The sequence below is a fragment of the Urocitellus parryii genome, chromosome 11 (genome assembly GCF_045843805.1).
Source record: "Urocitellus parryii isolate mUroPar1 chromosome 11, mUroPar1.hap1, whole genome shotgun sequence".
Classification (NCBI taxonomy): Eukaryota; Metazoa; Chordata; class Mammalia; order Rodentia; family Sciuridae; genus Urocitellus; species Urocitellus parryii.
In genome coordinates, this window is record NC_135541.1 from 4,822,289 (window position 1) to 4,844,518 (window position 22,230).

The 22,230-nt window shown below is 41.4% G+C and overlaps 1 protein-coding gene across 3 annotated transcripts in view; it reads left to right on the forward strand.

Annotated features, from left to right (window-relative positions):
• LOC113180919 (calmodulin-binding transcription activator 1) overlaps nucleotides 1–4,321 on the forward strand; it is a 687,512-nt gene extending 683,191 nt beyond the window's left edge. For all 3 annotated transcript variants that reach the window (XM_026386127.2, XM_026386128.2, XM_026386130.2), the window contains one exon: nucleotides 1,120–4,321. In XM_026386127.2, the coding sequence (XP_026241912.2) occupies nucleotides 1,120–1,152 (33 nt within the window). In that variant the 3' untranslated portion in view covers nucleotides 1,153–4,321. The remainder of the gene's footprint in view (nucleotides 1–1,119) is intronic.
• Nucleotides 4,322–22,230: the final 17,909 nt, after the last annotated feature.

The window sequence follows — 22,230 nt, forward strand, 5'->3', positions numbered from 1 at the left end:
ATTTTAATTTAATGGTATAACAAGATAATAGGAGAGACCTTACCATGAGGGAATGAGGAAATAGTATTTGAAATTATCAACCTCGCTGTAGGCCTGTAACAAATCGTGTGTTTCCCTGACCTGCTGCTGAGGTAGAGTAGAGACGTCTGCTCCTGTTTGGCTAAAGCTGTCCTCTCACACCCACTTTTGAGAAACAAACCTCACAACATGGTCTGTAGTTCCTCACTGAGACGTGCACAGCATGCACTGGCTTGCATCTGATCATTCTGCTGTTAAGGCAAGCTCATTATCTTTGGTCAGCACAGAGAGATTTTCTTAGTTTACAAGTGCTTCCCTGACACCCTCCCACATCAGCCACCACATTAAGGGGGGTGGGGGAAGCAAATTTTTACATTAAAAATATAGATTGGAAGTGATAATTAATACTCAGCTGCTAGGAACTTTCCATAACTCAGCCTCTACTAGTTCCATTTAAATTTGTTTGCTACAATAAATCTAAGTAGAACAAAGTACCTTTTCCATATTGCCCTAACTGCCATCCATCTGTGAGCTCTGAGAGGGAACCCAAACATCCCTCACAATTACAGGGTGCAAAGGGAGGAGAATAGAAAAATCAGATTCCACAGTTCATGAAGGAAAGAGAAGTCGTGCAGATTGTGTGGTCGCTAGCAATTGAGCCTGTGAGCAAAGTAATAGTTGGATCCCCAGGTCTATCCAAAGCTTAAAAAAAATGTGTTCGGTTCCCCTTCTCTACGCCCTGCAAAATTGGGCATTCACGGTGGTCCAGCAGGCAGAGGAGGAAGTTACTTGAATGAAATTTTCCAAGATGAACATATTTTTATATTTCATAGCAACAGACTGATTTCACACTGCTCTTGGAGGACCTGGTACAGGACAAAGTTCTTAAAATTTTTTTTAAAAACCACCTAAAGTAGGGTACAGGCGTCCTCCTGGGATGATATTCCCAGCAGTGTCATAGGAGTTTCCTTTGCCATATGTCCTCAAAAGGGGTTTTGTTTTGGCTTTTCATCTCAGAGGGAAGAGTAACACCCTGGCCCCTTTCGGGTCGCACTTTCACTGTATAGTCATCGCCTGGTGTTCTGTTTGTTTCTCTTCCAGAGTGAAAGAATTGAAAAAGGCCAAGGAACTTGAAGACATACAGCAGCATCCCTTAGCAATGTGACGTTGCTTTTCAGACTGTTTTCATTTCTGTTTTTAGCAGAGACATGCAACAACAACACACGCGCACACGCACACACACGCACACACAATCCCTCTGCAGTTCTGGGGAGATCAGCTGCAGGATTTTAACAGGAATGTTTTGGTCATTGCATTTGCACTTTCATGGACAACTTTTAATTTGATCAGCAAGACATCTTGGAACTCAATCTTCTGTTGGATCATAGGAAAACAAGACACCAGGAGGAACTGAAAGAGGCTTCCTCTTAGGAGGAAGCCGTTTTCCTTCTCATATAGGGCTGTATTCAAACATCGTGTGGAACTGTACAAATATTTATACCAAAAATATAGATAAGAAAAGGTGGGGATACACTAGCAACAAAAAAGAATGCTGAACCTGCCCCTGTCGGTTATTTCCAAGAAGCTGAATCTTTGGGATTGATTCTCAGTGGAGGGCTTAGATCATACAAATCTTTATTGGATCCGTGTGTTCTCATTTCCTTCACTGTTTTATTTTTGTTTTGTTGTTTGTTTGTTTGTTTTATTCTCTACAGCACACTTAATGCAACTTTTAAAATCTGCAGGTTTTAATGTCTTGTGGAAATTTGCAGAGGGGCGGGTGTGTGGTAAACGGGTAATGCATGGGAAATAAAGAGAAACACCTTACAGAATTTAAATTTATGTTCTTGTCCCCACCACCTCCCAAGAACCTGCGAGGATAGCATCATCTTGTCCCTTTTCTCACGTTCAGCACTTTAATTTTTTTGCCTTACTTTCATGTGCAATGAGAATTATTTAAGAATTGGTAAAGCATGTAGCCTTTTTTAGTGACCTTGGAAACTAGTCATTCCAAGGAATCATAAACCTAGCCTGGACATTTACCACCTAAACGACCAGTGTGGTGCTGCGTTCTGGCCAGTAAATCCCATGTTTTTGGCTCTATCTCATCCAAACTAAGTGGTTTCTGTGTATATATAGAAGGTAGAAATGAAAAGTGAGAAAATATTTGAAAGGGATTATATTAATTGCTAAATATTTTATTCACAAAGGTCAATAACGTGGCAAGATAAAATTATTTGTATAGTTTTGTCTGAACGAGCAAGAAAAAAATGTGGATGTATTGTTTGTATATATTGTATATATTAAAACAGAGATATGTGCATGAAATCAAGAAAAAAGAAATGAACAAAAGCAAAGCATTAGTGGCTATGGTCTGTAAAATGAAACAAAAAAAACTTTATTTCACTATAAGAGTACTTTATTTTAAATGTTCTTTAGAAGAACATTTTGCTAAAGCATGACTAAACTGCAAAAAAAAAAAAAAAAGAGCTACTGTATCTAGACTTAGGAAAAAAGGCAGAGTAACATTACTTAAAAAAAAAAAAAAAAGGATATGTTTACATTTAATTTTGGCTACCAGGAGTTTATTTTATTTAAGATTTTTTTGCCAATGGTGCCAAGTAATGTGAATGCTAATATTGCTGAAGAAAATTAAGTTACTTTTGCAAAACAGATAATCATAAGATGAATCCGTATATAGCTTAACACCATCCACTCACTCCAACAAAGAACACGTAGAATGATCAAACCTGACAAAAGGAATAGTATGAAAAGTAGAAAAATGTCACGTTTTCATATCTCCTGGAAATCAGAAAATACAAATACAAATTGCACAAAAAAATACCTAAAAGTGAAAAAGATGCAGACCAGCCTCGTAGGGATGCCACGCTATGTCACTCTCTCCACACAGTGAGGAGCCAAAGAAATCTGATGCTTTTAAACATTCAACTACTCAAGTCAGATCGAGAGAATGAAGTCTGCATTTGCTGATGCCAGTTGAAAACCCCCAGGTGGAGTCTGAGGATCAGTTGGTGTAAAGCTGAGGTGTTTTTACTTGGTTCTGGCTGCCAACTTCGAGTTAAAACTCAAGGCTTGTTGTGAAGCCTAAAAATATTCACAAATAAGCTTTTAAACTGGTGTCTTTGGAAGGAAGATAGATACAAAGAGATTGTGGTAAAAACTGGGGTCAGTGCTCTTGGTGCCTTTTCTATAATTGTACTTGTTTTTTAATTACTTCCTTTCACTGCCAACCTCGAATTACTGTACAGTATATGTCTTTCTGCTTGTGATCAGCTTTGACAACAGTGACAGCCCCACAGCTAGGAGCCACCTGTACATTTGTAAACTGACCTGACTCAATTTTGTTTCTAAATGTGTGGGTTATGTTGCAGTCCCCCCGAACACCCACTGTTTGACACAATTTGACTTGTAGGAGGACGCGGAGTAATTTAGGAACACACACAATTGCATTCGAAACTGGGAACAGAATGTGAAAGCCAGCTCTTTCAGAATATCCTATATTAATACTGCATTTGGATACATTTATTCCATTTATTATGGTACAAACAACGGATCTTTTGACCAGAGTAATGACCTCAGTGGATTTGCTTTGACCCTCACATTTATTTTTTTAACTGTTTCACATCTACATTATTAGCTGAATAAGTTAGAAAATTCCGGAAAATAGAGACTTACATAGATTTAGGCGGTTCTCATGGAGGGAATAGGAAGTAGGTTCAAAAGCCTACTATTCCAACTGTGAATCCTAGGTGAGGTAAAAAAAAAAAAAATGCACTTCCACTGAAACAAAGCATTTCTGACCGCTTTTTCTTGGTTGTAAATCTTAATTTTGAATATAAGATGATAGGTAAGCGCAGCTTTCTTGGATAATCTGAATTCCCAAGTGCCAGGAGTAGGGTTTCATTATAAAATTAATAGCTAATCTTATTCTGTCTCCTGAAGATTTAATTGCTATTCTTGTTACCCATTCGAAATCAGCTGTACTGTGTGAACGAAATAAAGACAATAACACGAACCCCTCTCTGGCTGCACGGTCGCTTATGGCAGTTCCACACAGTAGTTGGCGCCCAATGGGGGGTCCCTGAGATTTGCATGTAAAACTAGTCTAGATGTCTTCTTTTTTGTAAGTTTTATTTTTGTAATTGTGCATGTAAAGCATCATTGAATCAATGGATCTGTTGAAGAACTCAGCTGCTGGAAACCATGCAAAATGTTTTGAATTGCCCTTAAAATATGGAAAATGTTTTCTGAATGCTTTATATTCTTTCTGCTGTAAATTAAAAATGAAGAAAATTTCCCCATACTATCTGCGTGTCTTGCTTTAACTGGACCCGATACTGAAATCCAACGTGTTTACCACAACGCGTTTTCAAGTATTTCCTTCCCATCCAGATACAGTGTCTTGATATTGAATGTTGCAGTTTCAGAGGCAAAGAAAACATTTCCTGGAGCCCTTGCTTTCCCTGCCTCCCAGGGCCCCCTCAACAGTCAGTCATTTGTCTAAGGCTGCAGGTGATTGTGAGGGAAAGATGCCAATGAAACCATCCCAGCTGGATCCTCTGAATTTTGTAAGGCTTTACTACTGCCAGCCCCCCCCCCCCTTAGTATTCTTCCAGGCTGCCCCCTTCCCTGCAGAGCCTCTGTTTCCATCCTCATCCCTCCCATTTAATCCACCTCAAAACTACTGCTGGACAGAGTTTGCATCAGAAATCTCCCAGCTGTGAGTCCTTGGTGGTTTCTTGAACCAACTGTGCTTTGCTTAGATTCGTGGTGCTTGTTTTTCCCACCTCTTACTTCAATCTTATTTTCTCCTATGCCCAGCCTGTACCCTCTGGATGGTCTGCACATTCCCTGTCCACTTCTGCTGACCTGTTCATGGTGTGTGTTCATCCCTTGGCTGGAAAGTTCTGTCTTGGGCTATTTACTCAACTCCAATTCTACTTCTGTGTAATATACAGTGACATTTCCCTTTTCAAATTACTGTGCCGGAAAAGACAGCAGTTTTATTTTTCACTTACTGAGAGATCCTCCAACAGACCTATGGGTTGATGTTATTTGTTTCATGCAGGAGATTGTCTCTGTTGGTAGAAATATTTCAGTAACAAATACATAACAAAGTCAGTCACTGCACTCGACCTAAAGTTGACCTACCCTGTGCCAGGGCCAGGGAATAAAGAAGTGAAAGAAACTGCATTCCTGGTGCCAAGGCTCCCTGCTGCCATCTGTAATGTGGTCTGTGCAACAACGACAGGTATTTGTACCTCTAGTGAAAACATGACAGTGCTACTGCTGGAGGGTCCAGGTGGGGTCCAGGTACGTGGAATCTCAAAGAATTGAACAAACAGAAAGTTTGAGATGCAGCCAGAGCGTAGATTTATTGAAAGTTCACTCCCCAAAGCAGAGCAGCCCAGGGGAGAGCATGGCTCAAGGCCCTGAGTCTGAGCCTCATTGCCTCCCTGCAGTCCTGATGGGAGACACTGCCTCATTTGTTCCTAGGGGTGACTTTATTTTCACCTAATTAGAATACAGAACTTGCCAAGGTACTAGGGTAACTCTTGAAGAGGAACACAGGGGCCATTTGGTGGTCCCACTGCTCAACTCCTCTCCCAGTCCATGCTCCAACTGGCATATTTCTGGTACCCCGCCTCCACCACCCTGATGTCCCTAAACTCCTACTCCCTGCCACAAGAGACATGATCCCAAAAATCTTTTTGGGTGGCTGAGGGGCTGGAAGTCCCATCTTCTGTAGCTGCTTCAGGCCCACTGGGGGTTGTCATCCCAGCCGATTGGGAGTCACCGAACTCGTGTTATTTGGTCCAAATGAGACAGCAGGGCACCCAGGTTCATTTGTGGGATTTGTGGGATTGGTCTGAAGCCCTGCTTAACACCAGCAGGAGTCTGAGACCCTGATGAGGAGACAGAAACTTGTTAGTAGGTTTAATAGGCAGGTCCAAGAAACAAAGCCAGGAGGAATATCAAAAGGGGTCCCGCCAAAGGGTAGTAATCAAGACATCCAGTTCTAAATTTTTGACCATGATCCCCTTGACTCTTGACAATTGCTGCCGCATCCTAAAGGCACAGTCTGCTTCTTTCTTTGCTGCATCCCTCTATCCCGGAGGGGTTTACATAAAAAAGCATTCTTCCTCAGGGAAGAGACAGTCTCCCCTTTTCAGCAGTTAATAGATCAAGTCTTCTCCGGTTTGGGAGACTGGTTGCTGCTGTTGAATCTCTGGTTCTGGAGGGTAATTGTGCTTCTTGCTATTTCCTCTATCAGAGAGATCTTTAGACAAACCCCGAAAATAGGAGAGGGAGGTCGATAGTCCTCCTCTCCCTGTGCCCACTCCAGCAGTTACCCCCAATCCCCCAGCACAGGAATGGTTGTCCAACCGGTTTAGCTCTAATGGATACTGTTAAATGTGTGATTGGAGATTGATCATTAGGGGCTATATCTATGTTTAGAGCTAGATGTGTGCATGTCCCCATCTGCTTGGTCAGTAGGCACTAGGAAGAATTTGTTCCACATAGGAAGAAGATTCCTGGTGTTTCTATAAAGAAACTAGTTTTGATTGTGAACACGTGGGGTTTCTATTTCCAAATCCCCATGTGGTTAGGGTTTCAGCTAGTGTAGCCCCAGTCAGAGGACAGAAGGGACTATAGGACTGGTGGGGGGCTGCTCCCAACGCCTGTTTTTGGTTTGATTGGTTGATTAGTTTTTTTTTTTTTTTTCCCAACATATCAATGAGAATTCATTCAGTTCAGGGCTAGGGCTGGGGCTGGGGCTCAGCGGTAGTGCACTTCCCTGGCATGTGTGAGGCACTGGGTTCAATTCTTAGCACCACATATAAATAAATAAATAAAATAAAGATCTAGCAACCATTACAAAAATATTTTTTAAAAAAAGAATACATTCAGTTGAGCTTTTGTAACTGGGGATTAGTAAGCATTCTGAAAGGGTTGGATTGGAGCAAGTCTTCAGGGGAAGATGCTTGTGCAAGCAGAGGTCTGTTTTGACAGTAGCCTGCATTTTTATTTAACAATTGGTCCTTTTTCAAGGATGGTTTCCACAAGAACCTTACTGGTTGTTTAAAGGGGGTGTATTGAACTACTGTGTAATTGGCGTGGTTGTTTGAGGGAGAAGCTACCAGGTTATGATTATGAAAGTGGTCTTTTGACTCACCCAAGTCATGCCCAGGACTCTGTTTCTTCTGGATACAGAGGGGGCACCTGGAACTTGAGTCTCATTGGGGTTGTAATAGGCTCAGGTGGGTTGCATAGCAGGGGAGATGAGGTCTTAGGTTATTTTAATAGATGGAGGAACTGAACTACCTTCCAGCTATTGTTTTTTAGTGATGTCTATCATTTTTATGTTGTATAAATCACCTAAGGTCATTAGCTGGAATGAATGGCCACCTGGATACTTAGTGTAGAGAGTCATGAGGCTGCTAGCCCATGGTCAGGCATGGATGGCCAGGGCTCTAGTACCTGTAGAGCTGGGGTACAGGTCTACCCAGCAGCCCTTGGCCAACCCAGGGTTAGATTGATTTAAAATATGCTGGGGAAGGTTTAAAGTTTTAAACAGGTCTGTGGACCCAAAGATTCTCCTAGAGGCCAACGTGAGCCAATTACTGGCCATGGGTGAGGGTCAGTTCCAGGATACAGATTCCTGCACCTTGATTAGAAAGTTTTGTGGTCAGAGTTCTGGAAACAATTAACAAATTTGGTTAGAGACAAACAAAACACTTATTACATTAGTGATTAATGTACTGACCTAGCCCTTGGGTAGTGGTCTCCTGAAGATAGCTTGAGGTCCTCAATTGGCTCACTGGACCAGGTCTTCAAAGTCTTTTTTCAAACCTTGTTCTGATTCTGGAAGAGTCAGAGCAGTCTTTACTGTTGAGAGATATATCCAACTGCTTACTTTTACCAGTTTAACAGCTGTGGAGGTGCTCAGGATTACTTAGGTTTTAACTGGTCTTCCAGAAAGCCTTCCTCCCAGTTTCAACTACAACTTGTTCCCCTTGATATACTCGAGCATGTCTACCAGGAGCTGGAAGTAAGCCAGCCACCTATGGTCTGAATGGCCATTGAAATTCCCCTAGGTTTGCAAGATATTTGGTGAGCTGAGTGATCTCAGGATCTACCCCAAGGTCTTCAGATAGGAAAAGATGTCCATGTAGTATTGTATAGGGGCTTACGTTTGGTTTTGTTCCAGGTGCATTCTGGATTCTCATGGGAGCAATAGGTAGCCTAGTTACCCAGGTTTTGGAAGTTTCCTGGCAAGACTTGTAGGAGGTGAGAGAAACAGGAAGAGTATGAAATCACAGGATGGGCTTCATGCCCACCAGAGAGGGAGGTCTCTCACAGAATGTACCCACTGTGCCCTTGTATGGCCACAGGATTGGGGTGGATGGATGTTTGTTCCTATGTGCCTAGGATGGTGAGCTTTGTCTTGAGTTCAGCACAGGCTAATTCTGACTGCAGCTCACAACCAGATTATCCTGTCACAGGAGCCTTCGAGCAGCAGATGCCCGAATGGTTCTTAAGTGTGGCCACATATCCAAGGCACATCAACAACCCAGGAACTTAGGAGAAAATGGTAGGAGGCATAAATGTATTAAAAGAAAACAGATACCCAGGACAAACTCAGGGGATCCCAGGGAGCCAGGGTAGGGCCCCAGCAGAGAGGCTGAGACACACTGGGTCTGGTGAAGTCACAGTGTCCCCACCCCCAGGGGCCTTCTGATCCCTAGCTGGCAGGTTAGTCTGAGTGTGGACCCATGGGACAGCCTCAGAAATAAGTCCAGAGAGAACTGGGGCCAAGTGGTGCTTTAGGACCCCCTCCCGTACCTCGTGGCCAGCTGCCAAAGGTGAGGTCGGACCTGGTAGAGATACAAGGTGACCTGGTAGAGATACAAAGCCTGTGGTCCATTTGCAGAACACAGAATTCAACTTTGCATGTGAAATGACTTGGGGTGTAAGAAAGGCAGCTGGGGGGAGAGCAGGCAGTTAATGTCAGCAAAGATAACCAGGCAAGCTTGTTGGGGGGCGGGGGGCGTCACTTTCTGGATAGAAAATGGCCGCTGGTTACAGAGGGGCTCTGAGGTTTGTATGTCACAATGAGAGTGAATTAATCATTGGACACTAAAGCGGGACTCGTTGATTTGGGCAATCAGGGAAAAAAAGTTGTAAAAAGTCAGAAACTTATTGTTACTGGGAAGTGATGAAAGCTCAGGGGTTCCCTGTGTGTCTTGTCCTCTGGGACCCACTGTCACCCAGAGCTCCACAATCAACCATGGGAAAGGGTGAAAGGCCGCGGCCCAGTGCTCTGTCCCTTCAGGACTCATTACTACTGGGACGGTTCATGTTTGCCTTCCTTTTTCTCCCTCCCCCTGTTCTCCCTGGGCTGTCTTGGGGACACTATTTTCCATGATCCTTCAGTTAATACCAGGGTGAAAATTCACAGCCCCTTGACACATAGGAGGGGAGAAGGAAGGGGCCTGACCAGCCAACAGAGAGAAAACTCTACTGGCCAGAAGGCACTCAACCCAAGGGGACTTTCCAGCCAAGAGAACAAAGGGAGGCTGAAGGGAAGAGGAACGGGAGAGCTGGGTGAGTGAGAGATGAAAGGCGAGACCAGGCGGAGATACACGGAGCTGACCAACAGAGGCCATCTCTTTAGAGTGGAAAAGGGCAAAACAGGCTTGGGTTCCGGGACTTTTATGGCGCAGGATCAGGAGTCAGAGCTGAGGGTCCTCATGCGGGCGGTTAGGGGTTGGGTGGGTGTGAGGGAGTGCTGAGCCTTTCTCAGAAAGGCCCTTGGGTGGGAAATCGACCCTTTTTTTCCTTAAAATGGCGACTGTCACTTAAGATGGCCGTCCAGATGCTAAGCAAGGACCTTATAGAGGTGGGGACCACGGAAGGTATATTTCTTTAAGTAACCAAAAGGAGACCGTAAAACTTAGGTGACCTTTGGAATATGGTGAACCCTCAGCCAATGAGGACCTGAGGAGGGATCCTGAGCTCTAGGGAGCAAACCACTGGCCTGGGGGTCCCTGACCTCCAGGTACCTAATCTTGCAAGACTGTCATTAAAGCAGAGCCTTGCTTCTTGCTGTGACTTGTGTCTCTTAGTCCAGTCTTTGGGCTTGGACAGGTGAGCGTGTTTCTCACAACTTCAGGGCTCCTCCAGGACGTCGGGAAGAGAGGGGAGACTCATCCCACCCCACTTTGAGTGCCTCACTCTGCCTGGATGCCCCACCCCCACGCCTCCCCCAGAGGCCACAGAAATACCTGGGACTGTTTTGGAGGACAGTGAAAGCAAGGCTTTCAAAGGGGCGGCAAAGGCAGGCACGGGGGAATCAGGCAGCTTCATTAGCTAAGGGAGGAAAACTGGTTATTGGGAGTTGTTCCTGGTGACACTACCTCTCGGCCTGGGGTTAATCTCTGCAGCCTTGGTGGTTGGGAATTTTGAGGTGGAATGTGTGTGACTGAGATGTCTCCTGGTCCCAAGTGAGTGCCGAGTCCCGATCCACGGTTCTGTTCTCCTTCAAGGGAAATGTCTGGAAACAAGAGCTCTGGGTTTACAAGAAACCTCCCATAAGAGGGTTTGAGCAAATGGGTGTGCCAAAAATCCCCAATAAGGGGGATTGAGCCCAAGGAGGGCAGGGAGTTAAATACAAAAGAGGAAACTCCGTTACAGGAACCCACCAAATGGGGGGAAAGGGAAGATAAATGGAAAGACCCCATACGTCCAAGTCTTCTTTTTCTTTGAAGAGTTCTAAGCAGGGAAAATAAACGATGATGATGGTGGGAGTGAATCTGCCCCCCTGGAGGACAAGTGGCACCTAAATCTTTGAGTGCAACATCCCCCATGGCTGACAGACTTTACTCCCAATGTTCCCAACTGCACAGACCCTCTTCATGCCTGGGTCATATTGTAAAAATCTGTGACAGTCTCCATTTTAATTTCTAAAGGGTCAATTTACTTTGGTAAGAGTGAAGATATCATTGAAATTGCTAAACTACATGTTTTTCTAGTTGGCCAGCTAAAAAAAAAAAATAGTTTCTATAAAATGTTTATAGAGCAATCAATGTTCACGGATTTTTCTTTGGCAGGAATAACGAATTTAAAGTGTTAACTAGGTTTGTCTGACACCTTGGTTTTCATGGGTAGCAGAAGTTAAAAATGGGCAAATTAAATTTAACATAAATGGGATAAACATTTATGAATGTGTTTGTTAGGGGAGAAATCTGATAATTTGCAAAGTTAAAATGCTAAAACAACTCCTAAGTTTAAATCTAAGTTCTCTTAGCTTCTTAATTCCATAAGGTAACATAATTGGGCATATTAAATATGTTTTTATAAGTTGGTAAATGGAAAACAGTTTAAAGGGTGCTTCTGGGCCTAAACTAAAAGCAAGATTACTAGAAGTTAAAATTCTAATAGGTGTCATTCTATATGCAGAGAATAAAAAGTTTCAGCTGTCTTTTGATTAAAGTACTGTAAAAAGAGTAAAGTATTTCATCTTATTAAAAAGGAGTAGCTTATCTAAAATCAGAAATTTCCTAGTTTTGACTACTTTCAGAATGTAAATTTAAGAAAGAGTCAACAACCGGAAGAAGTGAGATATAAAAAGTCGTAGGTAGGGTAATGTATGTTCTAGAAGAGAAAGTATTTTGTATGAAAATGGAATATTTTTGTGCTGAAGTCCAAGATGAAAGAGGACAAATCTAAGAATGTAAACAAGTTGTAGACTAAGTAAATTTCAAAGGGTTTGTGGAGGTAAATCTCAAAAATTTTGTGTATGTGATTGAATTGGCTATTATTACGTCAGTCAGTAAAAAATATTTAAATGGTTTTCTAAGGTCATATATTTTTAAAAATTTTTTTAGTTGCCAATGGGCCTTTATTTTATTTATTGATATGAACCCGGTGCCTCACTTATGCTAGGCAAATGCTCTGCCACTGAGCCACCACCCCAGACCCCTAAGGTCATATTTTAATGCACTGATATGAAACAAAGTCTAAAACATTGATATTTTCTATTAAGATAATTTCTTGTGTCTGTTAGGTTTTATTACTTAGGGAAACTAAATTATAAAGGAATTAGGATTTGTACCATTTAAAAATTCTTTTAAATGATTGCTTTATAACTGAGTAAACAACTGCTATTTTAGGTTATTATAGTCTATTTTACACCCTAAATATATGTGACTAGAGGTACAGCTGAGAGCTTAGGGGAACACTTTTCCAAACTGGTGTTCTCCAAACCAAAGTTGTCAGTAGTTGTAGTCTTTTTTAGACTTATAAAAAATAGAAAATTTAATTGGAGATTTATTTATGTCATTTAATGTTTTGTAACTAGATAAAGGTAACCTGTTATCAATAAGTTATATATAGAATTTTGGGTTACTTTTTACTCTGGGATAGAAATTTAAATGTATTTTTGGAAGACAATAAGGAGAGCCTAATTTGTTTAAAGGCTGACAATATGAAACATGGAAGCATTCTGCCACTTTTTTTCTATAAAAAGAAAGGAGCTCTCTTACCTTCTGTTTTGATTCACATTTCAGATATAATGTTATAAGTGTTAATGATATTCATATGGACTCAATAAACTATACAAGTACTTTATAAAATGATATTTAAGAAAGAGGCAAAGACCAACTTCAGAAATAAATCACTTTACCTAAGATTTGTTAAGAGTCCCACCTCACCTGAGATAAAGCTCTGCCTCTCACCCTACTTCATGTTAGATGGCTCCAAAGAAGGGTAGACTTAAGCTCATTTTAAGTTATGTTCAAAAGATGATTTTTATTGCAAAGATTACTGCAATCTCCAAAATAAACAAGGAATATACTACAAAACTAAGTAACAGTTTGAGCAAATTATAAAACATATGTAAGTTTGTCAGTTTTTTTTTTTAATGTAAAATTTGTAAAGGGTTTTATACGTTGAGTTGATAAATGTATGTCTTTGTGGAGGCAAAATATATACCAAAGTGTTATTATAGAAGTTATATTTCTTGCTTCAAAGCTATTATACAAACTGAATATGTTTTTGATCTTGTTATTATTTTTTATTTTCCTTATATAACTTTATAACTTTTTCCCATTAGTGTTTTAAAGAAGTACTCTTTCTAACAAAACAACCTGACTTAATTTGAGATAATAAGCTATCACCTACAGGACAGAATTGGATATAAGGCAGACTTCTATAATGCAAACCCCCATTAAATGGAAGTGTTAACTATAAAATTATAGATATTAGTTACTGGTGAAACTGGCCTGCTGGGAAAGCAGAGTCAAGGAAGTAAAAGGGTGAAGAAAAACCAGTCAATATTTTGGCCCTTGCCCTCTAAGGTCAGCCAGGACCCAAGGCTTGACCCCTCTAAGGAGCCAACTCTGATGAGTCAACTGAACCTCCTGATCAGGGGGATCAACAGGACCCTAGAGAACAGGAAGCCAATCAGTGCACATCTGCAAAGAGGGGGTTCATTGGACAGGGAAATGTCCCATGTGCTTCCAAGGGAAGCCACATGTGGGTTGCAAGACCCTGACCACTCCTGGTGGATGGCACAGCTGGTAGAGGAAAGCTAAAGGAACCAAGAGGCTTCTCACACATTCCCAAGAGTAGATAAGAATAGGATCAATTTTGACCAACTTGGTCTTTTTTGGGGGGGGGGTACCAGGGATTAAACCAGAGGTGATTAACCACTGAACCACATTCTCAGCCCTTTTTTTATATTTTATTTAGAGACAAGATTTCACTAAGTTGCTTAAGGCCTCACTAATTTGTTGAGGCTGGCTTTGAACTCATGATCCTCCTGCTTCAGCTTCCCAAGTGGCTGGGATTACAGACATGCACCACCATGCCCAGTCATACATGGGAGTTTAAGAGAAAAGACAGTTTTTTAAAATGAAAATAGAGATGTATGTTTATGTCAGTTCTCCCAAAAGGAAGTAAACTGGGAGATTATAAAGAAAGGGTTTTTATACAGGAGTGCCTGATAGATCTCACAAGAAGCTCTGTCAGAGTCACAAGTTTGTTCTGAGACTATTTAAGACCTATAAGTCTTCCTAACATCCTTACATAAGTGGACTTCTTTTATTTCCCCCCTCTTCTGGTATGATTATCTAGCCCTGATATTTATCATGAGCTGGTTTATGGCTCCCTTATTTGGGAAAAAGTACAGATTTCCCTACCATGGAAACTAAAGGTCAGTTTCTAAGAACATATATCCTGGCCATATTCTCCACTTTATCATCCCTCAGGTTAAAGAGACTCTGCTCAGACTCCTCTTCTGAAGTTCACAGTTCCTCACGCATAGTCTAGTGACTTGGTTTTAATCAAGACTGACTTAGTGAGAAGACATGCTTCTGCCAAGCTGGAAGGGAACTGACCAAGTGCTCCTGCCTGGGATGGCTGTCTAAACTGCTAAAAAGTCCACTCATTACCATGGGTGGTTTCCACCTCAAACAGTGAATATGGGTAGGACTGGTGACAGTACCAAAGGGCACAAGAACAAAATGAAAATGAGACCAAAGGATATAAAAAGAGAAATAGGGGATCTGAGAAATAAAAAGTCCAGTGGTCCATTTTTCAGAATACAATATATTTTACATGTAAAATGACTTAGGATGTCAGTGTAACAGGGATTCACTTGATGCTTTGACTATATTCTTTGTGGCTTTGAAACTTGTTTTTTTTCTTTTTCTCAATCTTCTTTTCCCTGAACTTCTCCCTAATTTCATTTTCTCTGAATCACCTCTATAAAAGCCCCCTGTGAATGGGCAGAAACATAGTCTTTGGGACAGGAGTCCCTGTGTTTCTCCTTTGCTAGCAAAGCAATAAACCTTCTTTTCCTTTTTTCTCAAAACTGTGTCCTTGTTATTGGTTTGGCATCAGGTACAAGGACCAAGCTTTCAGCAACATAAGAAAGATGGCTGGCAAAGCCTGTCTCTAAATAAAATACAAAATAGGGCTGGGGATGTGGCTCAGTGGTCTAGTGCTGCAGGCTGCTTGGCCCCGGGTCGAGCGGGCTGGCTGAGCCCCGTTCCTGCCGCTGCTATCGCCGAGCACTGCCTGCCGCACCCCTGCTAGCGCTTCCCTGCTGGGCTGTCAGTGCACGCCGGCTTGCAATCTTGCAACCCGGTTGGGCACAAAAACACAAGCCAGTCAAACTGAGACAAAGTTTTATTTTGTGAGAGGCAGTGTGCGTCCCCTAACAAGTGGGTCCACCACGTGTGTTCTACCTGAGCCGGGGGGGGGGGGCTCCACTTCCCCCAGAACACCCTCCTACCATCCTTTCCCAACCAATGGGAACTCTCCCATTACAAGAGTGACATGAGTAACCTGAGTCCCGAAACGGGCCCAGGTAAACAGCAGGAGACAATTACCATAATGTAACTTAACATAATCATAATCTGAATGGCTGGTTGGCAGTCACTAAACCCAAAGGTGCCTGTATCAATATTTTTGCTGTGGCTCCTAGCATCTGCCCCCTTCTGTTTAATTAAACAACAGGCAAATGTGGCTAGGGACCGTGCCTGTTAGGTTGTCCAATTAACATGTGGTTCTTACCCGTCATGGGAGAACTGACCTTTACACGTCAGTTTCCTGTCTTAGGTTGAATCCACTGTAACCAGATCAACCCGTCACTGACTACCGGTCCAGCATAGCCATGCTTGTGGATAGGCCTAAGCACCAGTGGGGGGGTGAGGTTCTTGCCTCACCTCTGTTGGCCCCCAAATTTAACCTTGGTGCCAGTGGGGGGGTGAGGTTCTTGCCTCACCTCTGTTGGCCCCCAAATTTAGACCATCACTAGCAGAAGGGAGAAAGACGCAGAATTGCCACGACACCAAGCCAATTGACGGCTCCTTTGGAAACACTGGTGACACATCGGCTAAGATATTTAGCACTACCAGTTCGCTGTATCAACAAATAGAGCACAATGCATACAGGTGATACATAGTCCAGGCAAGTTGTGTAAGCAGTTCAAAGTGGAGGAGTCTATCAATATGTCCATTTCCTCCCAAAGTAAATTAAGTCCTTGATTGAGCAGTTCAAAGTGGAGGAGTCTATCAATATGTCCATTTCCTCCCAAAGTAAATTAAATCCTTGATTGAGCAGTCTTATTGAGTTATATTGATTGATGTATCAGTTTATACAGTTTATTGTGATAGCTATCATAAAAGTTGTAGTTTGGTTTTATCTTAGTCTTCACCGGCACTGGGATGGAGATGGGAATTATGGCCATGTTGCTAAAGAGACATTATCCTGAACAGAATTATGAAATATAATGAAAAGGAAAGGTGAAAGTAAACAAACAGATCTGTTAACCACCTTTAAAAGCAAAATTTAATAACAGCTGTTTACCTAAAGTAAATTAAACCATATAAGTCACGTGACTTAAAATTTTTTTTTATATTTGTATCTATTTATACATGAGCGCTCCTTATAAATGAAATATGGACATACACACATACAGACATACAACACAAAACAGTGCATACATAACATAGAACATATAAGACAATAGTAAATAAAGGCCTTGTAGCTATAGCTAGGTGAAATCTCCATTGCAATGTTTAAAAACTTTACAGTTAAAAAAAAAATAAAACACAGTCAAAAAATAAAGCTGATCAGAAAAACATTAACCTAGGTTTGTATGAGCTTAAAAAATAAGGTAAAATAAAATAAAATAGAACTTTATGATGTGGGAAAAATGCAAATAATAAAATAGATATTGAAAAAGGCACCATGGTTAATCACTGTCACAGATGTAAGAATAGCCAGGCTGGAACTCTGGATATCAGCTGTTATGGATTTGAGTCAAATCATCTTCTTTTTCTGTAGAAATTGTTTTAGTTAATCTCTGTGGAATCCAAATTGGTTGCTGTTCCTCCTGTGGAAAAACACAGACGGAGCCCCGACTCCAGACTATTACTGGGTCCGGACCTTTCCATTGTCCTGTTAGAATATCTTTCCAAAGTACCTTAGGCTTATGTACATTTTTCGGATACATATGTCTTTCCGCAGCACTAAGTCCTGATGAATCCAAATTTAGAAAGTTTAGAGTAAAAAGGGTTATTTTAAGTTTATCTTTGGGGGATATATACCCCTTACTAATTCCCTCCCTTTGCTTTAATAAGTACATTTGTATAGTTTGATGAGCTCTTTCAACTATGCCTTGTCCCTGTGGGTTGTATGGGATTCCTGTTATATGAGTAATGCCAAATGATGAGCAAAATTGTTTAAAAGACTTGGAGATGTAACCAGGACCGTTATCGGTTTTTAACTGTTTAGGAACACCCACAGTGGCAAAATTTTGTAAGCAATGAGCTATAACATCTTTAGTTTTTTCTCCGGGATGAAGGGAGCCCATCAAAAATCCAGAAGAAGTATCAACTGTAACATGTAAATATTTTAATTTTCCAAATTCTGGCAAGTGTGTGACGTCCATCTGCCAAATATGGTTAGGTATCAGTCCTCTAGGATTGACTCCAAGATTAACTTGTGGCAAAAATGTCACACAATTTTGACATTGTTTTATTATATGTCTGGCTTGTTCTTTAGTTATTTTAAAACGTTTTTGTAAAGTATTAGCATTGACATGGAACCTTTTATGAAAATTTATAGCTTCTTCTATTGTGGAGAAAATATGTATGTCATGTGTAGATTTATCTGCTAGTTCATTACCCAAACTAAGGGCTCCAGGCAATCCTGTATGTGCTCTGATATGTCCTATAAAGAATGGATCCTTTCTATCCCAGATTAGACTTTGTATAGCAGAGAACAAAGAGAAAACAGTAGAGGAAGGAGAAATCCTACCAGCATCTTCAAGAGATACGATAGCATTAACTACATACTGACTATCAGAAAATAAATTAAATGTAGAATCTTTGAACATCATAAAAGCTTGCAATACTGCATTAAGCTCTACCTTTTGAGCTGATTGTTTGGGTACTAAAAATGTAAAAGTTTGATCAGGAGTAACTACTGCTGCTGTACCATTGTTTGACCCATCAGTGAATATATTTGGAGCATTTATGATAGGGGTTTTTCTTGTCATTTTTGGAAAAACTACAGGATGCTTAGACCAAAAAGACAACAAAGGATTAGATGGTAAATGATTATCAAATGAAACATTTGATTTACACATGATTATTGCCCAAGTATTTAACTCATTAGCTAACTCATCAATTTGATCCATAGTATATGGAGTAATAATTTTATTGGGAGAAATCCCAAACACTCCTTTTGCTGCTTTTATTCCTTTGAGTATTAATTGCCCTACAGCCTCAGGATATCTAGTAAGAATAGTATTAGGAGAATAAGATAAATGTATCCATAATAATGGACCTTCTTGCCAAAATACCCCTGTAGGAATATTTTTTGTCGGTAATACAATAAATAATAAAGGCAAACTTATATCAATTCTATCCAAATGCATATTTTCCATATATGTTTCAATGATTTTTAATGCCTTTCTAGCTTCAGGCGTTAACATGCGGGGTGAATTTGGATCTGATGGACCTTTTAAAATATCAAATAAAGGTCCTAATTCTCCTGTTGGTATGCCTAGATAAGGCCTTATCCAATTTATATCTCCCAATAACTTTTGAAAGTCATTAAGTGATTTGAGTTGATCTACTCGTATTTGAATTTTTGGTGGACGGACCATGGTTGAGGATAATAGAACTCCTAAATAATTAATTGGAAGATTTAATTGTACTTTATCTATTGCTATCTCTAGATTATAATTTTTTAATAAGTTTGTAAGCGTGGCATAACATTCTAGCAATGTGTTTTTATCTTTATGTGCCATTAACACATCATCCATATAGTGAAATATCTGTAGTTCAGGGTTTTGATTTCTAAGTGGCTGGATTGCTTTATCAACATAAATTTGGCACAAAGTTGGGCTGTTAGCCATCCCTTGAGGGAGTACTTTCCATTCATATCTCTGATCAGGACCTTCATGATTCAGTGCAGGGATAGTAAATGCAAAATGCGGACTATCCTCGGGATGAATTGGAATTGAGAAGAAACAATCTTTAATATCTATAGCTAGAACATGCCAGGTTTTTGGTAGAGCAGACAATTGGGGAATCCCTGATTGAGCAGGTCCCATAATAACCATCTCATTATTAATGGCTCTAAAATCTTGTAATAATCTCCATTTACCAGATTTCTTTTTAATAACAAAAATGGGAGTATTATGGGGAGATACGGAAGGTTGTATATGTCCTTCCGCTAATTGCTGTTTGACCAGATCATGGGCTACTTGTATCTTTTCTTTAGTTAGGGGCCACTGAGGAACCCACACTGGTCTTTCTGATTTCCAAGTAATTTTGATTGTCTCAGTGGCCCTTTTTGAAAACCCAATCCATGTTTATCTATCTCTTGATCTACTTGAATTGGTGCTGTTATATCTTGTTCTTGATCTCTTAATCTCTTTTCTTTTTTAAAGCCTTGTTTTGCCCTAGTAGTGGGCGAGTTAGGATTGACGTTATTTGTTAATGTCAATCCTAATTGATCTAGGACGTCTCGTCCCCATAAATTTATGGGGAGATGGTCCAATACATAGGGCTGTATAGTTCCTTCACATCCTTCAGGATCCCTCCAATCTAATACCATTGCACTTCTATGGGGATTAGTTGCCACTCCTAGGCCTCTAAGCGTTTGGGTCGCTTGCTGTAATGGCCAATGTTTAGGCCATTCCTGGCGAGATATGATGCTGAGGTCAGCGCCTGTGTCCAGCAGTCCATTAAAATCATGCCCTTGAATATTTAATTTTAGCATAGGGCGAGAATCTAAATTTAAAGATAGCATAGCCCAATCTACACCTGTGGAGCCTAATCCCTTGGAACCTCTTTCTACATTACAACTGGAAAATTTATCATGTAGGCTTGGTATTATTAATAACTGTGCTATTCTATCTCCTGATGAAATTACTGATATACCTCTTGGAGAACTAGCTATAATTTTTATTTCACCCTCATAATCGGGATCAATTACCCCAGGACTTATCATAAGTCCTTTAAGTGTAGAAGAACTGCGTCCTAATAATAAGCCTACTGTTCCCTGGGGAAGAGGTCCTTTTACTCCTGTGGGAATGATTTGAACTCCCATCTCTGGAGTTAATACTGCTCTGGCAGAGGCACAGATGTCCAACCCTGCGCTCCCTCTAGTCTGTCTGATGAGGGATCTAATGGATAATGCGTCCTGGGCACCACCTTGATGGTGCTGCTGGGTTCCTCCATTGCCCCGTATATTTGTGGTTTTGGGCCCCGGGGCATTGGGCCCTCCAATTCGTTTTTTGACAACGGGGCCTGATGCCTTTCTCCACGATATCGTGGGTAGACACTTGGTCTTTGTCCATTTTTTGATAACGGAATACCCTCTATGGTGGTTTGAGAATGGCATTCATTAGCCCAATGTCTCCCTCTATGGCATCGTGGGCAAATACCCGGGATTCTACTCTTTTGATACCTAGCTTTGTTAAACCCTCCTCCTATGGGGCAATTTCTTTTAAAATGCCCTTCTTGATTGCAATTATAGCATGTTTTTGGCTTGGTACTTAAAGCCTGTTTTACTTCAGCTGCCATGACTTGTCCTTGTTCATTAATGTCTCTACATAATTTAATATATGTGTTTAAATCTTCCTGTTTCCACGGTCTAATGACCTCTTTGCAGCAACGATTTGCTTGATCGTAAGCCAGCTGTTTTATAAATGGCATTGCCTGTTCTGTATTTTCAAATGTCTCAGAGGCTGCTTCAATAAGTCTAGCTACAAAGTCAGCGTAGGGCTCATTAACTCCTTGTATTATCTTAGATAGTTGACCTTGAAAATCCCCTTGTCCCTTTAAAGTTTTCCATGCCTTAATTGCATTTATAGCGACCTGAGCGTATACGCCAGGATCATATCTGAGCTGTTGCATCTGCCCTTCAAATTCCTCTTTTCCCAGTAACATTTTCAGGTCTCGTTCAGGGTAACCTGCTTCTGCATTTCGCCTAGCTGTCTCCTTGCAAAATTCCTCATTGGCAATTTTCCATAATAAATACTGTCCTCTATTTAGCACAGAATTACACACGTTAGCCCAATCTGCTGGTGTTAAGTTCCAGCCGGTAATAGATTCGACCATACTGACTGTGAAGGGAGCGGCCGGGCCGTAGGCTGCTACAGCTTCCTTTAATTGCTTTATTATTTTGAAATCTAAGGCACGGTAAACTCGTTCTCTTTCTTCTCCCTGCTCAACTACAGGGCATGCTAGTTTTTGGGGTCCCGCCTCAGGATTCCGTTCATCATCTATGGAGGCAGGTAAAGCTGTTGGTTGAACTATGCCCTCTGGTGGTGGAACGGAGTTAGTAGCAGCCTCCCTATCTGACGACCGTTTTTTCCCTGAGCTTGCCTTGTTCAAATTTTCTTCTATCTGACTAGCTTGAGAGACCTTTTGTTTTGCTTGACCTAATATGTTTTCTGCCATGGCTTGGACCTCTAACAATTTACTTAACAGTTTTTCGGTTTGTTTTTTACTAGATTCTAATCTACTATAAAGGTAACGTAACCCAATAAGATAGGATAGAAGAAAGCCAAAACAGAATGAAACAGAAACGGAGAGGAGGAAAATGATTATGTCAATTTTCTCTCTCTCAGGGCCGAATAACTTCAAACCTTGAGCTAGCCATTTTTCCCAATTTGCCTGACAAAATTGTAAGGCTAGAGAGCCTGAAATAAAAGCAGAATAAATCAAAACAGAAATACCCATTCTGTCGCCTTTCCTTAGGGGCGAGCGATATTACTCACCTTTAAATTTTGGGCGTTCCCCGTACAGGGCCACCAAAATGCTGCAGGCTGCTTGGCCCCGGGTCCAGCGGGCTGGCTGAGCTCCGCTCCTGCCGCTGCTATCGCCGAGCACTGCCTGCCGCACCCCTGCTGAGCGCTTCCCTGCTGGGCTGTCAGTGCACGCCGGCTTGCAATCTTGCAACCCGGTTGGGCACAAAAACACAAGCCAGTCAAACTGAGACAAAGTTTTATTTTGTGAGAGGCCGTGTGCGTCCCCTAACAAGTGGGTCCACCACGTGTGGTCTACCTGAGCCGGGGGGGGGGGGCCCACTTCCCCCGGAACACCCTCCTACCATCCTTTCCCAACCAATGGGAACTCTCCCATTACAAGAGTGACATGA